At 37.3% G+C, this 13,680-nt stretch overlaps 1 protein-coding gene and 1 long non-coding RNA gene across 4 annotated transcripts; both read right to left on the minus strand.

Annotated features, from left to right (window-relative positions):
* Positions 1-386: 386 nt before the first annotated feature.
* On the minus strand, positions 387-2,050 carry LOC136281038 (uncharacterized). Its single transcript, XR_010717532.1, has 2 exons — positions 1,527-2,050; positions 387-1,010 (listed from the first exon to the last, which is right to left on the minus strand). It is a non-coding gene; the product is annotated as an uncharacterized lncRNA (long non-coding RNA).
* A 1,367-nt stretch (positions 2,051-3,417) lies between these two features.
* On the minus strand, positions 3,418-12,745 carry LOC131768890 (hypoxia-inducible factor 1-alpha inhibitor). 3 transcript variants are annotated; one of them, XM_066167188.1, is made up of 9 exons: positions 12,500-12,745; positions 9,253-9,397; positions 8,708-8,901; positions 7,389-7,655; positions 6,794-6,985; positions 5,741-5,836; positions 5,160-5,296; positions 4,517-4,943; positions 3,418-3,750 (listed from the first exon to the last, which is right to left on the minus strand). In XM_066167188.1, the coding sequence occupies exons 2-9, from the start codon at positions 9,380-9,382 to the stop codon at positions 3,700-3,702; spliced, it is 1,494 nt and encodes a 497-aa protein (XP_066023285.1). In that variant the 5' UTR covers positions 9,383-9,397; positions 12,500-12,745; the 3' UTR covers positions 3,418-3,699. The 3 variants fall into 3 exon arrangements, with proteins under 3 accessions (XP_066023285.1, XP_066023284.1, XP_058940577.2); XM_066167187.1 differs by lacking the exon at positions 12,500-12,745 and adding an exon at positions 9,802-9,857; XM_059084594.2 differs by lacking the exon at positions 12,500-12,745 and adding an exon at positions 11,689-11,932 and having other exon boundaries at positions 3,424-3,750.
* Positions 12,746-13,680: the final 935 nt, after the last annotated feature.

Here is a 13,680-nt window from a genome sequence, read left to right on the forward strand (position 1 = left end):
AACGTTAGAGTGGTCATCTTCAAACAAACCAGACCGATCAAATTCTCTACATAAAATTCCTAAGAGAATTTCGCAATTACCGCAACTTTAACTTTACTAACGGTGCGAAACGTCGTCTGCAATAGAATATACTAAGGCAGTGTGAAGTTCGTATAGCACAATAAATGAATAGTTTGCCACTGGAGCCCCAGCCAGGTGAGTTGTTCCACTATGAATTAACGTTCCTTATTTTGAGGAAGACTATGAATTACTAGCTGAGATTTCACTTGTAAAGCAACTTTTCCTCTTCCTGGTTTGACAACGTTAACTTGTGACAGAGGCCGTACTATTTTTCTTGAACTGACCCTAACTTACACATCTGTCAAACAAAACAGCAGACGTTTGCCTCAAGTTCACACTCTTTATTCATGTTGATAATGATTTTGCTCTGAGCAAATTTTTACATCTCTTTAACAGGACAACATTATTTTGCTATTAATGTTTATGAGTAAATGCGTACATTTTTCACGTTTTAAAATTCATTCGAAGGAGCAATTAATTACAAACTAATTCTATCACGCAAAAGTTTCGCAAAAAAATGGCTCACTGATGACCTGGGCAATTAAGTAAAATAAGCTTAATCATAGGGCTGTTTAATCGAAATACATGAAACTAAAGTCTAAAAACTCGATACATGCATTGTTTCATGTCTTTTGATTCTAGTCAAAACAACTTGCGGGCTTGATTATATTCCAACACTCGTATTGAAAACTTTGGACTGTAGCAATCACACTTCACACTGCACTTGAAAACTTTAAGGTGAGTCAACCCAAGCACAATTCTTCAATTCTTTGGCAGTTTCAAAGACCGACCAGGACGGTCCTTGCTGTGGTAAACACCGGGCGGATCAATAAGCCGTTGGCGTTCTCTGTTCCTGTCTGACTGATCGTCCTCAAACGGAATTTTTACATCCTCCAAACGGATGTCTTCAAATTTTCCGGTTCTCTGTAACTTCTGCCGATGGTGCGGTGCTGAAACAAACGAATATCAGTGGTGTTTTGTTTTAAATTATACTCAGTCTAAATCACCGAAAAATATTGTTGTTCTCAATCGCTCTTGGTTGTCGCATAAGTGGCCTTGCAAAATAGTTTTGGGGTGGGTTATTTCAAATTCAGTTTTCACCAAGATTTCCAATGCTAAGACAGAACTTAAGCGGGGGAGTAAACAAAACGAATCAAACTGAAGTTTCACTGGCGCTTTTCGATAAGTGGTTAGTATAAATTCCCAAAGTTTCCTGAACAGACTGATTTTGCGAGAGAAAATGTTCATTGTCTTATGATGGACGGTAACTTGGACCCCAGCACGTTCGAAGCTCTCTCCAAAAACACCCTTGTTTATATAAACTTCCTGTCAAATTATTTACACACAAATAACAAGTAAGCAACTGAATGCGCAGGCCGAAAGAAAAGAGTTGTTTGGTGCGTAATAGCATTTGCAAATAAGTCATCATTTATAATTTTTACAAAATTGAGTTTGTAAACACCTACCACCACCAGAGATCATTGTCCCCACTAAGTTAATGAGCAAAATTGCAGCCACCAGAAAAATCTTCGAAGCTCCCATTTCGTATCAGCTATACCAGAACCGTCGAAAAAAAATTGATTCACTTTATAATATCAGCTAGGCTTTATATCAATTCAGATGCCTCAACAAACTTCCTCTGCGAGCACTTATACTTCCTTTGGCTCAATTAGACACTCAACTCAAGATATACCGGTTCAAACGCGTTGTGTGTCTAAACTAAATAATTGTGACAAAATACAAAGGATTTCTACGGTTGGGTTGCGCTTCGTGACATGGCTGTCAATAAGGATGACAAAATATGTAACTTTGACAATGCGATCATTGGGCAAACTTGAACTGTTGATATTTTGATGATTTGTTTTGGCGGCGCTTAAGTCGTCGCCCGGCGATCACTTAAAAGTTAAGTCCCTTGTGTATATTCAAGGTTATTTTACTTAATTCTTGATACCTATCGAACCGGTGTTTCTAGTCTTCAAGCTCAGGCTAAATTTAAATAGCGATGCACTTGCGGTTTTCAATCATTTGCATGTCTAATAGTCATTCCACAGACACGCGGAAGGAACTTTAAGTACCACAGAAGGAAAAGTATGCGGAAAATTCATCACAATGGATTGGAAACTGATTTTATCTATAAACATTATCTTTATGGCGCAAACAACTATTCAATTCTGCCAGTTTTTTTTCTAGCACTGTTGCTTGCTTAACCGCCGTATCGACCGCATAGAGTCTAACCTGTGTTTAATACAAGGTCAAGAGGAGATATCGAACTGACTTTCAGTTTGTGAACATTCGGAAGTTCAGAACCGTTCGCGTGATTTCAAAGCGATGTTTTCCCTGTCAATGTAGACCGCACTACAAAGTTTCTCTCGCGTGCACGCGTGATGAATGGGTTCTACTTCGTACAAATTGTCTACCTTCCGTAAATCGAACCTGTGATCAATATTTAGACATGAAATTCGTTACCAAACAATTTTTGAATCAAGATTACTTAATTTTATCTGCTGAGTCGATAAAGCTGATGTTTCGATCGCTTGCCCTTCATTGGAGCGAAGATATAAAGGTTCGTTCTGACTGAAGGGTTACCCTTCGAAACGTCAACTTTACAAACTGTCTGTAGAGGCCATTTTACATTATCAACTCAGTTGATGAAACAAAATTGTATTGTAATATATACCCTTCACCCATGAAGCACCATAGTTTCTTTAGATACTCTTTGAACCCTTGATTCTTGAACCAGAATGAGGGCCAACAGTTCAGGCTGCAAAACTCAAGTTTAACGAGATAGATACGAGAGTTGTACATAAAAATTGCCATTGGGAATATGCCACACTGATGCTTCCCCAGAGAGGAGTGTTTTTACCGTGTAATCGTGAACCACTGATTGAAATAAGTCTATTGCCGCCAAATGTTATCCGAATATGCTTTGCCGTCCGCCTCCAATGTCTCCGTTCCAGTAAGGCGAGAATTACCCAAACGCATTACCAACTAAACATACGAATAGCCTTGATCTCGGAAGGTCTGAACTCGGTGGCTCAACTTGGACTGCCTTTGAATCGGGTTTGACAATCGGTTAGATCACAGATTATGAAAAAGAATTACATACCGCAAACTTTTTTACTTTCCTTCTACCTTATAAAAAGCGAACGAATGATTTCTACCGATAATTTTTTATCAAGGTATCTTGAATCTCATCCGACAATCCTAGGTCAGGAGCTTTTGATGCCCAACTAAACAACATTACTTCGCTCGCTTCGCTACCATTTACTCCAAATTTTACTACAAATAAAAAAATATGTCTCTATCTGTCAGGTTGAATTGACAAGTGCTCAATGACTTCCTTCACGGAGAACATTCGAATATTTCTCGTACTTCATGATAATGAATAATCAATTAGTTATTACAAAAAACGGTTTTTTGTTCATTTCCTCACTTTTATTGTTCAATCTACTTGTATCTATCATCGCTGCTCTTCTTAAAATTTGTTAGATTTTATTCTGATATAATTACTTATAAATTCCTAGGTAATTCTCTAAAACGATAATTTTTTTTTGCGATCAGGTCACCTTGTTATGGTATTTCTTAAATTCTGTCATTATAATTTCATTATTGTCATAGTCTTTCTGATATCATTAAGCGTTATATGTGATCAAATCTTCCCGATAGCAATTCATCCAATATTTTCTTCACCTGAAAAAAGAAAAAAAAAGGTGAGTTTTAAAGTATTGTCGCACGCCCTTAACAGGAAAATAAATTTAAAGTTTATTGAAAACCTATCCAGATCGACTACCTCGAATCGGATAAATATTTCCTTTTGCTCGAATTCAAAATAAACTTCATCCAATCTCGGCATGGTATTGCTTTTGTTGTTCCCTTTTTTCAAGTTCTCACTTTAAATCTATTTTTGGACCGAATTTTATAATAATAATAATAACAATACTAATATAATTATAACAGTGGACATTTCACGCGGTGGCTCTTCCAGTCCACTGTTTCCAGGTCGAATTGGAATTTAGAGTGTTAATTTTTGAGGAAGAAGAAAAACTGAAAGACTCGGGGAGAAACTCTCGGGGTAAGGACGAGAACCAATAGCAAACTCAAGCCGACAAAAAACTCAAGTGACACTGGGTCCTGGAATCGTACCCGGGCCGGAGCGGTGGGAGGTGAGCGCTCTCATCAATATGCCATCCCCGCCCATCGCTAAAAGGCACTTTTTTATTTGTTAGAAGTTGTAATAGAATGTATCAAAGTCCACTCTCTTGATAAACTCGGGTCAGTTTTACCACGTGAAATTTATATCCATGTAAGTGTGAAAGAAATATCGGAAATCATACTCTGTATTCATTCCTTGTTTTTTTTTTTTTCAATTTTTTTATTTCAGATGTTCGTTTGTTTGTTTAATACTCTTTTGTTTGTTTGTAAATAGCTTTATCTTGGCATTTTTTGTACAACCTACCTTTGCGTGGCTTAGTGTAGCTTTGTAAAGCGATATTTCTGTTTCTCTCAGAAGGATTAAGTATTCAGCGGCCGACAACTCAATTTCTTTCACATCTTCTTCTTCTTGATTTAAATCTGTTTCTTCAAATTCTTTTCCATCCTTCTCTTCCTCGGCTCCCTTCGCCATGATTTCATCTGCCTTTGATTCATCACTGTGTTCGCTGATCTGCTCAGAATCGCTAGTTCCAGTTTCTTCGGAGTGCTCCTTTAAGGTTTCTTCAGAGTCTTCAGGCTGTTCCTTATTTTCCCGCGGGTTATCATACTCTTGGTGAGATTCTTTGTTGTTTTCTGCTTCTATATCTGTGGCGTTCGTCTTCTTTTTCCTTGCGTCATCTACCTTGCTTGCATTTTTCGCCTCAAACCAAAAATTAATGGATATGGTGTTGCTAAACGAAAATAGAATGTCCAAAAATGATAAATTAAAAAAGATATGGCATACAACTATCGTTCTGTAGTCAGATAAAGGATGTCTTCTGCACATCTCTACAAAAATCGCTCTGAGTGTGTTTCCACACACATGACCATGAGAGGAATATTTCGTTCCGGAATTCTAGATTTTCAACATGCTTAAACTGAGACATTAGCCTTTATTACGTTCTCACCTGTGCATCTCACTTTCAATATAATGCCACCAGAGGTTTGGAATATATAACACCTCTCCAGGCTCCAAAGCGACCTCCATACCTCTAATCTCACGGAATCTGGGAAACCAGTCAAAATTAGGTTTGTCGAAGTCCACCTTTAACGTAAAAAGTGTTGATAATTATCATGAGGCCGACAGGGACTGGGATCAAGATGTTCTGCTCGAGATGGGAGTCGTAGGTAAGACTAATTATATCTTTGTCACCTCATTGATAGTTTGATAATTATCTTCCATAAAAATTAAGAACAAGAGATTTGGGTGGTGGAGCAGGAAACTCCCTTCCTCAAAGGGTATTCTGTCTCTGGATAACATTTTTTATGCACCTTACGGCTTGCTTGACTGTCTTAGTAGAGAACGAACAGACAGCGTAGGATAATCACGTTAGCAAAATGTGTGACAAAGATGGACTTTTCCTAGATTCCCTGAGATCTTCAAAACGGGATAGTTTTTGAAAGAGTTTGAGAGGAATGATCTAAAGATTAGGCCCTAAACCAAGCCAAGCTTGTTGCTCTCTTTACAGAAGGAAATAGAAAATGTTACCTGTGTTTGTCGGTCATGAGGATGTCCCACAGGATGCGGGTACAAACAACGGAAGTAATCTGGACTAAACAAGATGACTCGCTTCCGGCCAAAAATCTGCCAATTGGATACAAGAAAGCAAAGAGCAAGTTAATCCAGTTATGGAACGGTTGTCAATTGCAAGTCGAAAGTAATCCATGGTTACTTTGGTTTTACATATTTTAGCTTCACCAATCAGATTCAAAGCTCATGAATTAATCACACGCGTTTATGTGCTTTTCATGCAGTTCGCACGTTTTTATTCCAAGCACTCATTAGCTAACTATGGTGTCGCCTTTACTTCGATTGGCTGTCGCCATTATTTTGGTCTTGGTCTTTCGAAACTCAACTGAAAACTGCTGCATATGTCCTTACTAATAATGAATAATACAAGATATCTCTTCTGCTAAAAATACTATTGGACAGAGAAAAAAATGAAACTATTAAAGCTATTAAGATTGAAGTGAGAAAATAAGAAACAAATGTGGTAAATTCCCCATGTATCGTGAAATACCATCAAAGGGAATTCAAATGACTTTCGGACATGGCTAACTTGAGACAAGTTAGCCATGTCACGAGGAGTTAACAAAAATCTAATCGGTTAACTTAGCTTCGCAGTTTGCACTGTCATTTCACTTCTAATTTATTGTTAAATGTGCTTAATAAAATCCGGATTGTACAGTGATAAATTAATTTGTTATTTAAACAGTCAATAAAAAATGAATATTACTATCATTATCATTATTATTATTGTTATTGAGATGATTCAAATACAGTAAGTCGGATCTAAGAAAGGGGAGGTTTTTATTCTGCGACATCATTTTTATGGCATTTCATATGATATGTATGCTGACAGGGTGTTAGAAACACCGATATCTTCCAATGCTTTGACTGACGGAATAATTCCATGCCTGTGGCATAGATATCTTGGATATTATAAGCGCCCATAAGATCTGCGACAAAAAACAGCTTAATCTTTGCCTTAATGAAGTTGATTATTTTGCAGTAATGTTATAAATAATTTATAAAACTAACCTGCACGTAAAGATTCTCCAGGACATCAAAGTGCGCAGGCGTGACGACATCAGGCATACCAACCAATAGCAGGTTGGTAACATCCTCGCCCCAGCTGAAGCGCGTCACGAGGTCAAGTAGCCAGGTGTAGTTAAAAGAATCAACATCGTTCTGCATGGCTGCACTGACGCCTTCTTGAAGATATACCAGTGACTAAAAATAGAAAATCGTTACGAAAATTAAGAGAGTCCTGGCAAGCAAGCATTAGGGGTTAAAGGATGACCACACTGGCTATAAGGCAAAACAAAACAAAATAAAAACAATGAAAAAACAAAAACAAAAGCGAAGAAAACAAAAATAGTTGTTGATATTATTGTTGTTGTTGTGGCAGCGTATAAATCATATTTGCACACACACACACACACACACAAAGAAAAGACACCAACTCAAGGAAATCCATCTGCCCCCTTTTTTCCTGTCCAACGAAATCCTCAAAAGATCAGGAAAAACAAACCACTTCAATAACTGAACTCTACAGGGATGAAAATTTCCAAAGTCTAGCTCTGATCACTCAAAGAAACCACCCCAACTAACGTGACAGATTTCAATGCAGTACCTGAAAGTACGCTCGGCTACCATTGTCCGCCTCCTCTATTTCCTTCATCAATTTCGTAAAATTGCTAAAATATAAGAATTTTTTGGTGATCGGCGGTTTCCATTCTTTGTACGTGCCTTTCATGTGATCGTCGTCGTAATAAAGAAACTGCCTGGTTTGTGAAAAGTATGCCGTGTGGTCTTCATCTTTCAGATTCTCTTTTAGGTATTCTATGGTCCATTTTAGGGCAGGCTTCTGGAACGTGCATTGTTCGAGTACCACTGGAAGCTGCAATAAATGGTAATAGATCATGATTTACAATTATCAAAAGCAAAGACCACAACAACAACAGAAACAAAAACAACAAAACAATGTAGGATGATTAAGACATTAAAAAAGAATGTTAGATAAATTCTTCTCAGTTACATGGCGTAAAATGAAATCAAATCGTCGGATACGATTTTCCCAGCGTGTAGTTGTAACCTCTTTTTGACCCCTCTGCCTGTTTCATGAGATAATTTCTAGGCACGGGGTTCAGATTTTCGTAAAACGTAGTATAGAAGTAGAGCTGTGAAGAAGAATTGTGAAATCTTAGGTGAAGACGGCAACATAGTGGAGCCCTTTCCCATCCATTTGGTCACAACCTTAATCCCCAAAGTTCAAAAGAACATCTCTTTCATCTAATTTAATCCTGCGTTTTTATCCATGTTGCTTTCAATAGCGTAGCTTCATCGCTCCGTATGTAAACTACACACAATGCTCGAAACGTCAGCTTTAAAAACTCTTTACGGTGACCAATTTACAATATCAACTCAGGTGATTAAACCAAATTTTCTTGTGTTCACCACCTTAGCTGATTAGAATAACGAGCAGCAAATATCAAGCGTCGGCAATGAGATTTCAAATTAAAATAACACATTGAAATAGCTGTAAACACAGGATAATGATTGATTAAGTCGCCCATAGTTTCTGATTGGTTGAGAGGGTGGTGCCAGATATCTGGACCAATCACGTGGCTTCGGGCATAAGGGTGCTTCTCGACTGAGAAACCAAAACAATCACAGCTGGGAAAATATCAAGAGGAGCCAACGAGAATTCGAATTCAAAACAAGCCCACTGCCTAAAAGACGGGAAAACGCGGCTGACCACGTCTAGATTGGCTTTGGTTATCAATCTGATTGGTCGAGAAAGTAGTGCAAGGTTTCCTGGACCAATCACGTAACGAAGTAAAGCTAAAACACGGCAATCCCGGATTACTTTCGACACATAATGGAAGATTTTCCTAATACCAATGTGATCGTGAATCATATCCAAATGAAAATTATTGCGATGTGTTTTACCCCCTTTTGTAGAAATTCCATTGCTTCCTTGTCAAAGCAGTTTCTTCGCGGAATAGGATCCACTGGAAATGGATACACGCCACGGAACTTAGGCGGCTCATTCACGTGGAAATGGTATTTAAGTTTCTCTTTATCTTCATTTCTATTACTGCAGCTATGAGGCGCTGAGTCACTTTCACAGTGGACATCAGCTCCTGAGGAAATAAAAAGAGGATCACCTATCCTATGAATGTAGAGAAAAAAAAAGAGCGCGTATATGATGAATACATTTTGATTCATGATTTATTTAAAGTACGTCTCTCTCCATTAAAGTGATGCGAACTTAGATCTAATCTGAAACATGTTCCTTTAAAACATTGCTAGAGCTACAGTCACTGAAGAGGACACTTTCTTCCGATCCTGAAGTTGCCTCTTGAAAAGTGGTTTCACTACATTTATAGCAAGAGACATAGACGCTCAGAGCCAAAATGTGATGTACAGGGAATACTTGTAGGTATTCAGCTATTGAGCGATCGATTGTTTTGAGGTTGAAAGTTTTCAATTACCTGAGTTGCTGTTTCTTTGACAGGTGGAAGTTTTCATGGGACCACATGAAGTTTCTTCAGACGCACTCGTGAAACTCAAGAGAAATGCAAGTGCAACACACATGCGCATCAGGGTTGGATTGTTCTCCATTTCTTCGAAGTCTTCCTATGAAAGAGAATGCGAGGTTTAAATTTTTTTAACAAAAATAAAAGCTATGATATACTTCGAGAGACAAGACAGAAAAAGAACAAAACACAAACAACAAGAACAAAAGAAAAAAACAGAAGCAAAACATTCTTATTCCGTCCCGTCTTCATTTTCAAAAACTTGTAGGTTCTTGAAATTTTAAAGTCTTTGTTTTCCACAGGATGGTATAAAAACTCAGAAATCAGGTCATGTCTATATTAAGACCTTTTGTTCAATTTCAGTCCTTTACACCTGTCTGCGAGACTAGCAAAGAGATACCGTAAGAACAGAATGCCCGTTAGTCCAAAGAGAAATCTTGTTTGTGTTTTAGGGTTACGGTTAGGGTTAGTTATAATCATAGAAATATTAACTCGCGAACTTGCCCCGCTAAAGCATACAGCTAGTCAGTGACGTTCTGATTTCCGTGCTTACAAGTCGATGGTATAGTTAAAATATTGATTTTTGAAAACTTTGATGCGTTTAAAGATTACTCAAAGTAAAGCCGTTGTTTGTTAAGTGTGGATGAGCGCCAATGAAATCCTCGTGAAAAATATCAACAAAGCTGCTTAAAACGGATAATATTTTCTGCTTTTGTTTGGCTTTTCTTTCAAACTGATTGATTACCACTATCCACTATATATATATATGTGTGTGTGTGTATGTATATATATATATTTCGATACTGAAGTCTGTGTTTTCAATGTAGGAAGTCTGTTTCGATTTTTCCGTAGTACAGTGCTCGATACGTAGAAGTAGAGCGCGATATATATTAAGATAGGGAAAAAACAAAGAGACTTTATTTTCATCCCTACAGGCCTTCTTCGTGATTACACACTCATCAGGGGAAATTTAAAAATCCCCTGATGAGTGAGTAATAACGAAACAGGCTTGTGGGGATGAAAGTAAAGTCTCTTTATTTTTTCCCAATATCTCAATATCTATATATGTTGTTATGTAAAAGTCGGATCGGCGATATGACTTCGTAAACTGGTGAAAAACAAATAAACTCAAAGACGATATTTGTCCGAATTTTTATTTGATTAGAATAATTTGGTTCACCGAGACCGAGCGTATTTAGCGTGGGCCTAATTTTGTAAAGCCAGAGAGAGCTCCAGGAAGTCTTTTCCGGTTTTTATAAAAAAAAATCAAGTAGATCGGAAGACATCTGGTTTGCAGAACCCTTTTAAAAGCAAATTTGGTCGTGAAAACCTGCATCTTAATGACCTCATACGATGTAAAAATAACTGAAAAAGCTGCTTTTGAATATTCAATACAAAAGAGTATATGTAATTTTATATTAAAGTCTAAATTGCACGACTTTCATTGGCTGCCTGATAGTCGTAATTTTGTCGGAAGTGATTCTGAGCTTGTAAACAATTTTTCCAAAATCCGACATATCATTTACCTTTAGGAAATTAATATTTGCCTAACGTGTTCGTTATAAAGGTTTTAAACGGATGAATATATATCCTCATGGAGATGACATTTCGAAGATTTGAGGGCAAATTTTTGCAGATCTGTCTAATCTTTTGTTTTATAAGATTAAAGTTTGCCTACTTCTTTGTATGTAAGCAATAATACGAATTGAAGTCTCTATAAACATGACATTTCAAAATTAATAGTTCATTGTCTCTCAAAGTAAGCGTTGTAAAGGTGATCTAATTCGCAAGTGATGGACGTTTGCTGAGAGAAGCACTGTAATGATAAGCCACGCATCGGGATACGTGTCCCAAATTTTTCATCCAACTTGTCATTTCTTTCATATTTGACAGACAGAAATATGCAAATGAAATATATTTTAGTAAATGGGGTTTTTAATTTATCAAATGGATATCACTTTCAACCAGATGCGCATGTAAAATTTCCAATGTTAAAAGAGCTCAAAACAATGTCGTGTAGTTTTATTTCTCAATCAATGGTTGAAAAAAAATTAATAAGTTTTTCCGCAAGCTTACCGAATTAAATTTGATCGATTTTGTAGATATAGTATATGTTGGTCAAAAGACGTCTAAATGGCGCGCAAAAAAAATAAATTGAAATCAAATAAAGAGCGTCCGTGAAAGATTAGTTTATATGCAAGAGCTATCTACTTGAATTAAGGATTGTAAAACAGACCACGAATTTGAATACGCTTCTCATTTTAGCTGATTCGCAGTAGATCTTCACTACCATCAAATGACATCAAAACAGTAGCTGTGATAAATTGAGGTCTCGTTCACTTGGCTGTCTGATTTAAACATTTTGCTCCGAAGTTTGTCGAAGCAACTTACCTTTACTGTCGTAAATTAAGAGCACTGTAATTCAACCGCAAGTAGCAGAGTCGTTGCTTAGTCTAAACTCTCTAATCTTACTATACAAGATATCGTTGCATTCTTCGATTCTGTTCGAACGAAAATAGTTCCATTTACACAAAACCACAAGGTTGTGGCTGGAATTAACGCTTGCTGTCAAATCAAGCGTGTATGAACTCTGAAGACTTGGTCGCTAATTATTTGCTTTCCAAGTAAAATGTGCTTACAGCTGCTTTCCTAGGGCGACATTAATGCAGGAGTTATAACTGATCTTAATTAGAATTGTATTTGCGACCTATCGTATGGCAGGTCAATTAAGGCAGCGACTCCGGGAAGATTGCCGGAAGGTACATAAACATGTACGTGATAAAACCTGCACTTTAGGCGGAACGTTCACACGGAAACAGCTCTAGCTAAAAGGTATATGAAACCATTCGCAAGAAAGCAGCTAGCGCCAGGAAGTTTTTTAAAATTTTGCCACGTTTCAATTTTTCTCAGCTCTACTGGTGACAAGAATTTGGCGTTTTTGTGGAAAAGATTTCTACAATGCCGATTGAGTGTCGCATTCAACGGTCTCCTAGTACCTTAAAGAACAATATAATAAAATAAACAACAAAAGAATACTTTGTTCTACAGTGCTAAGTGCAAATTGATCTTGTAAGCTAAAGGCTACGGGCGTTTGAAAAGTGCTCTTCATAAGGGGGGTTAAATTTACTGAGCCCCAGGGCAGGGTGAGCGAAATACTATACTAAGCGTCTGGTAAAATATTGTTATCTATGGCTCGACAAACCTTCGCCGAGCCATCGGTGTTTTAGGTTTAAGGATGAGTTCACCGTGAGTTGATGGACATATATCCGTGCGCAGCAGGAACTGTGCTGAAGCAATGGTAAACAACACTTTCCCAAAGAGAAATTCGAGCTGCACGTCGCTTCTTCACATTTTTCGAACTGTTTTTTTCCGGAGCAACAATATCAATACCACCTTGAAACATCGCATTATTGAAGTAGCATATCTGCCTCTTTCTGTTCTCTACAAGCTTTTCACATCCTTAATTTTGACAACCGACTGAGCATCATTTGGGGCCCTTTTTTTATGAGCAAATATTCATATTTTTTCCGTCACGATAATAGATTTTGGCGCCACAATTTGCTAGCTCGGGTGTCAATTATATGTAGATATTGTGACAAACCTTTAGTTGCATTAGAGACATGAAATAAACTTTTTTCCCTTTTTTCAAACCTGAAGTTTTATAAACGGGAAGTTTGACTACTGATAGAACCATTAGTGTCTGACAGATGCATTAAAGAAATACACTTTTTTTTTCGGTACTTTTATTTCTTTTAGGGTAATAGGCTTTTCCTTTTTCAATTACTATTTCATTCTAAGTTCCCTTTTAAACGTTTTCATTAGTTTTTGTTCATTTTTCAATCAACAATGACAACAACAAAAAAATGCAAAGAGTTACATCTTGTGATATTGAAATGCGGGCTGGGAAATTGAATCAACTAATTTTGTTAATAGCTTCGCGGAAAATTTCAGCAATTGAGTTGCAGGAAACAAATTACCAAAACAAGTTAAAAAGCTGATTTCAACGCCTCCGTCATCTTGTGGAGATTATTTCATCTCTTGTTTTGAAAGTAGATAATATCTGACAGCCTTCGAAAATACAAATGTAATTAGGTATTTAGTTATCAAGATCACTCAGCAAAATTAACCAATACCATTATAAGAAAAACAGGGATAGGTAACTGTTGCTAGGGGCTGAAGCTTTTCTGGGTACCAGACCTTCCGTTGGAAGTGAGGCTGAGCCCCCCACCCGCTTTGAAGAGCCTAGTACTAAGGATAAAGATGACCAAGAATATTTAGACGGATTTCATTCCTGATTGCCTGCGATAGTAATGGACAGATATGCACAAGTGAACCGAGTAACAGAATCCACGTTACTTTAAAAAGGTGGAGAGTGCTTTTTGA

The sequence above is a fragment of the Pocillopora verrucosa genome, chromosome 5 (genome assembly GCF_036669915.1).
Source record: "Pocillopora verrucosa isolate sample1 chromosome 5, ASM3666991v2, whole genome shotgun sequence".
NCBI classification, from domain to species: Eukaryota; Metazoa; Cnidaria; class Anthozoa; order Scleractinia; family Pocilloporidae; genus Pocillopora; species Pocillopora verrucosa.

Excerpts from the sequence above, each read along its gene's own strand:
- LOC131768890 (XM_066167188.1), bottom strand. The coding sequence starts at position 9,382 with ATGGAGAACAATCCAACCCTGATGCGCATGTGTGTTGCACTTGCATTT. Across the intron at positions 8,902-9,252 it reads TCAAAGAAACAGCAACTCAG|GAGCTGATGTCCACTGTGAA; the intron begins GTAATTGAAAAC and ends TTATTTCCTCAG. Across the intron at positions 5,297-5,740 it reads CTCATGACCGACAAACACAG|GTGGACTTCGACAAACCTAA; the intron begins GTAACATTTTCT and ends TTTACGTTAAAG.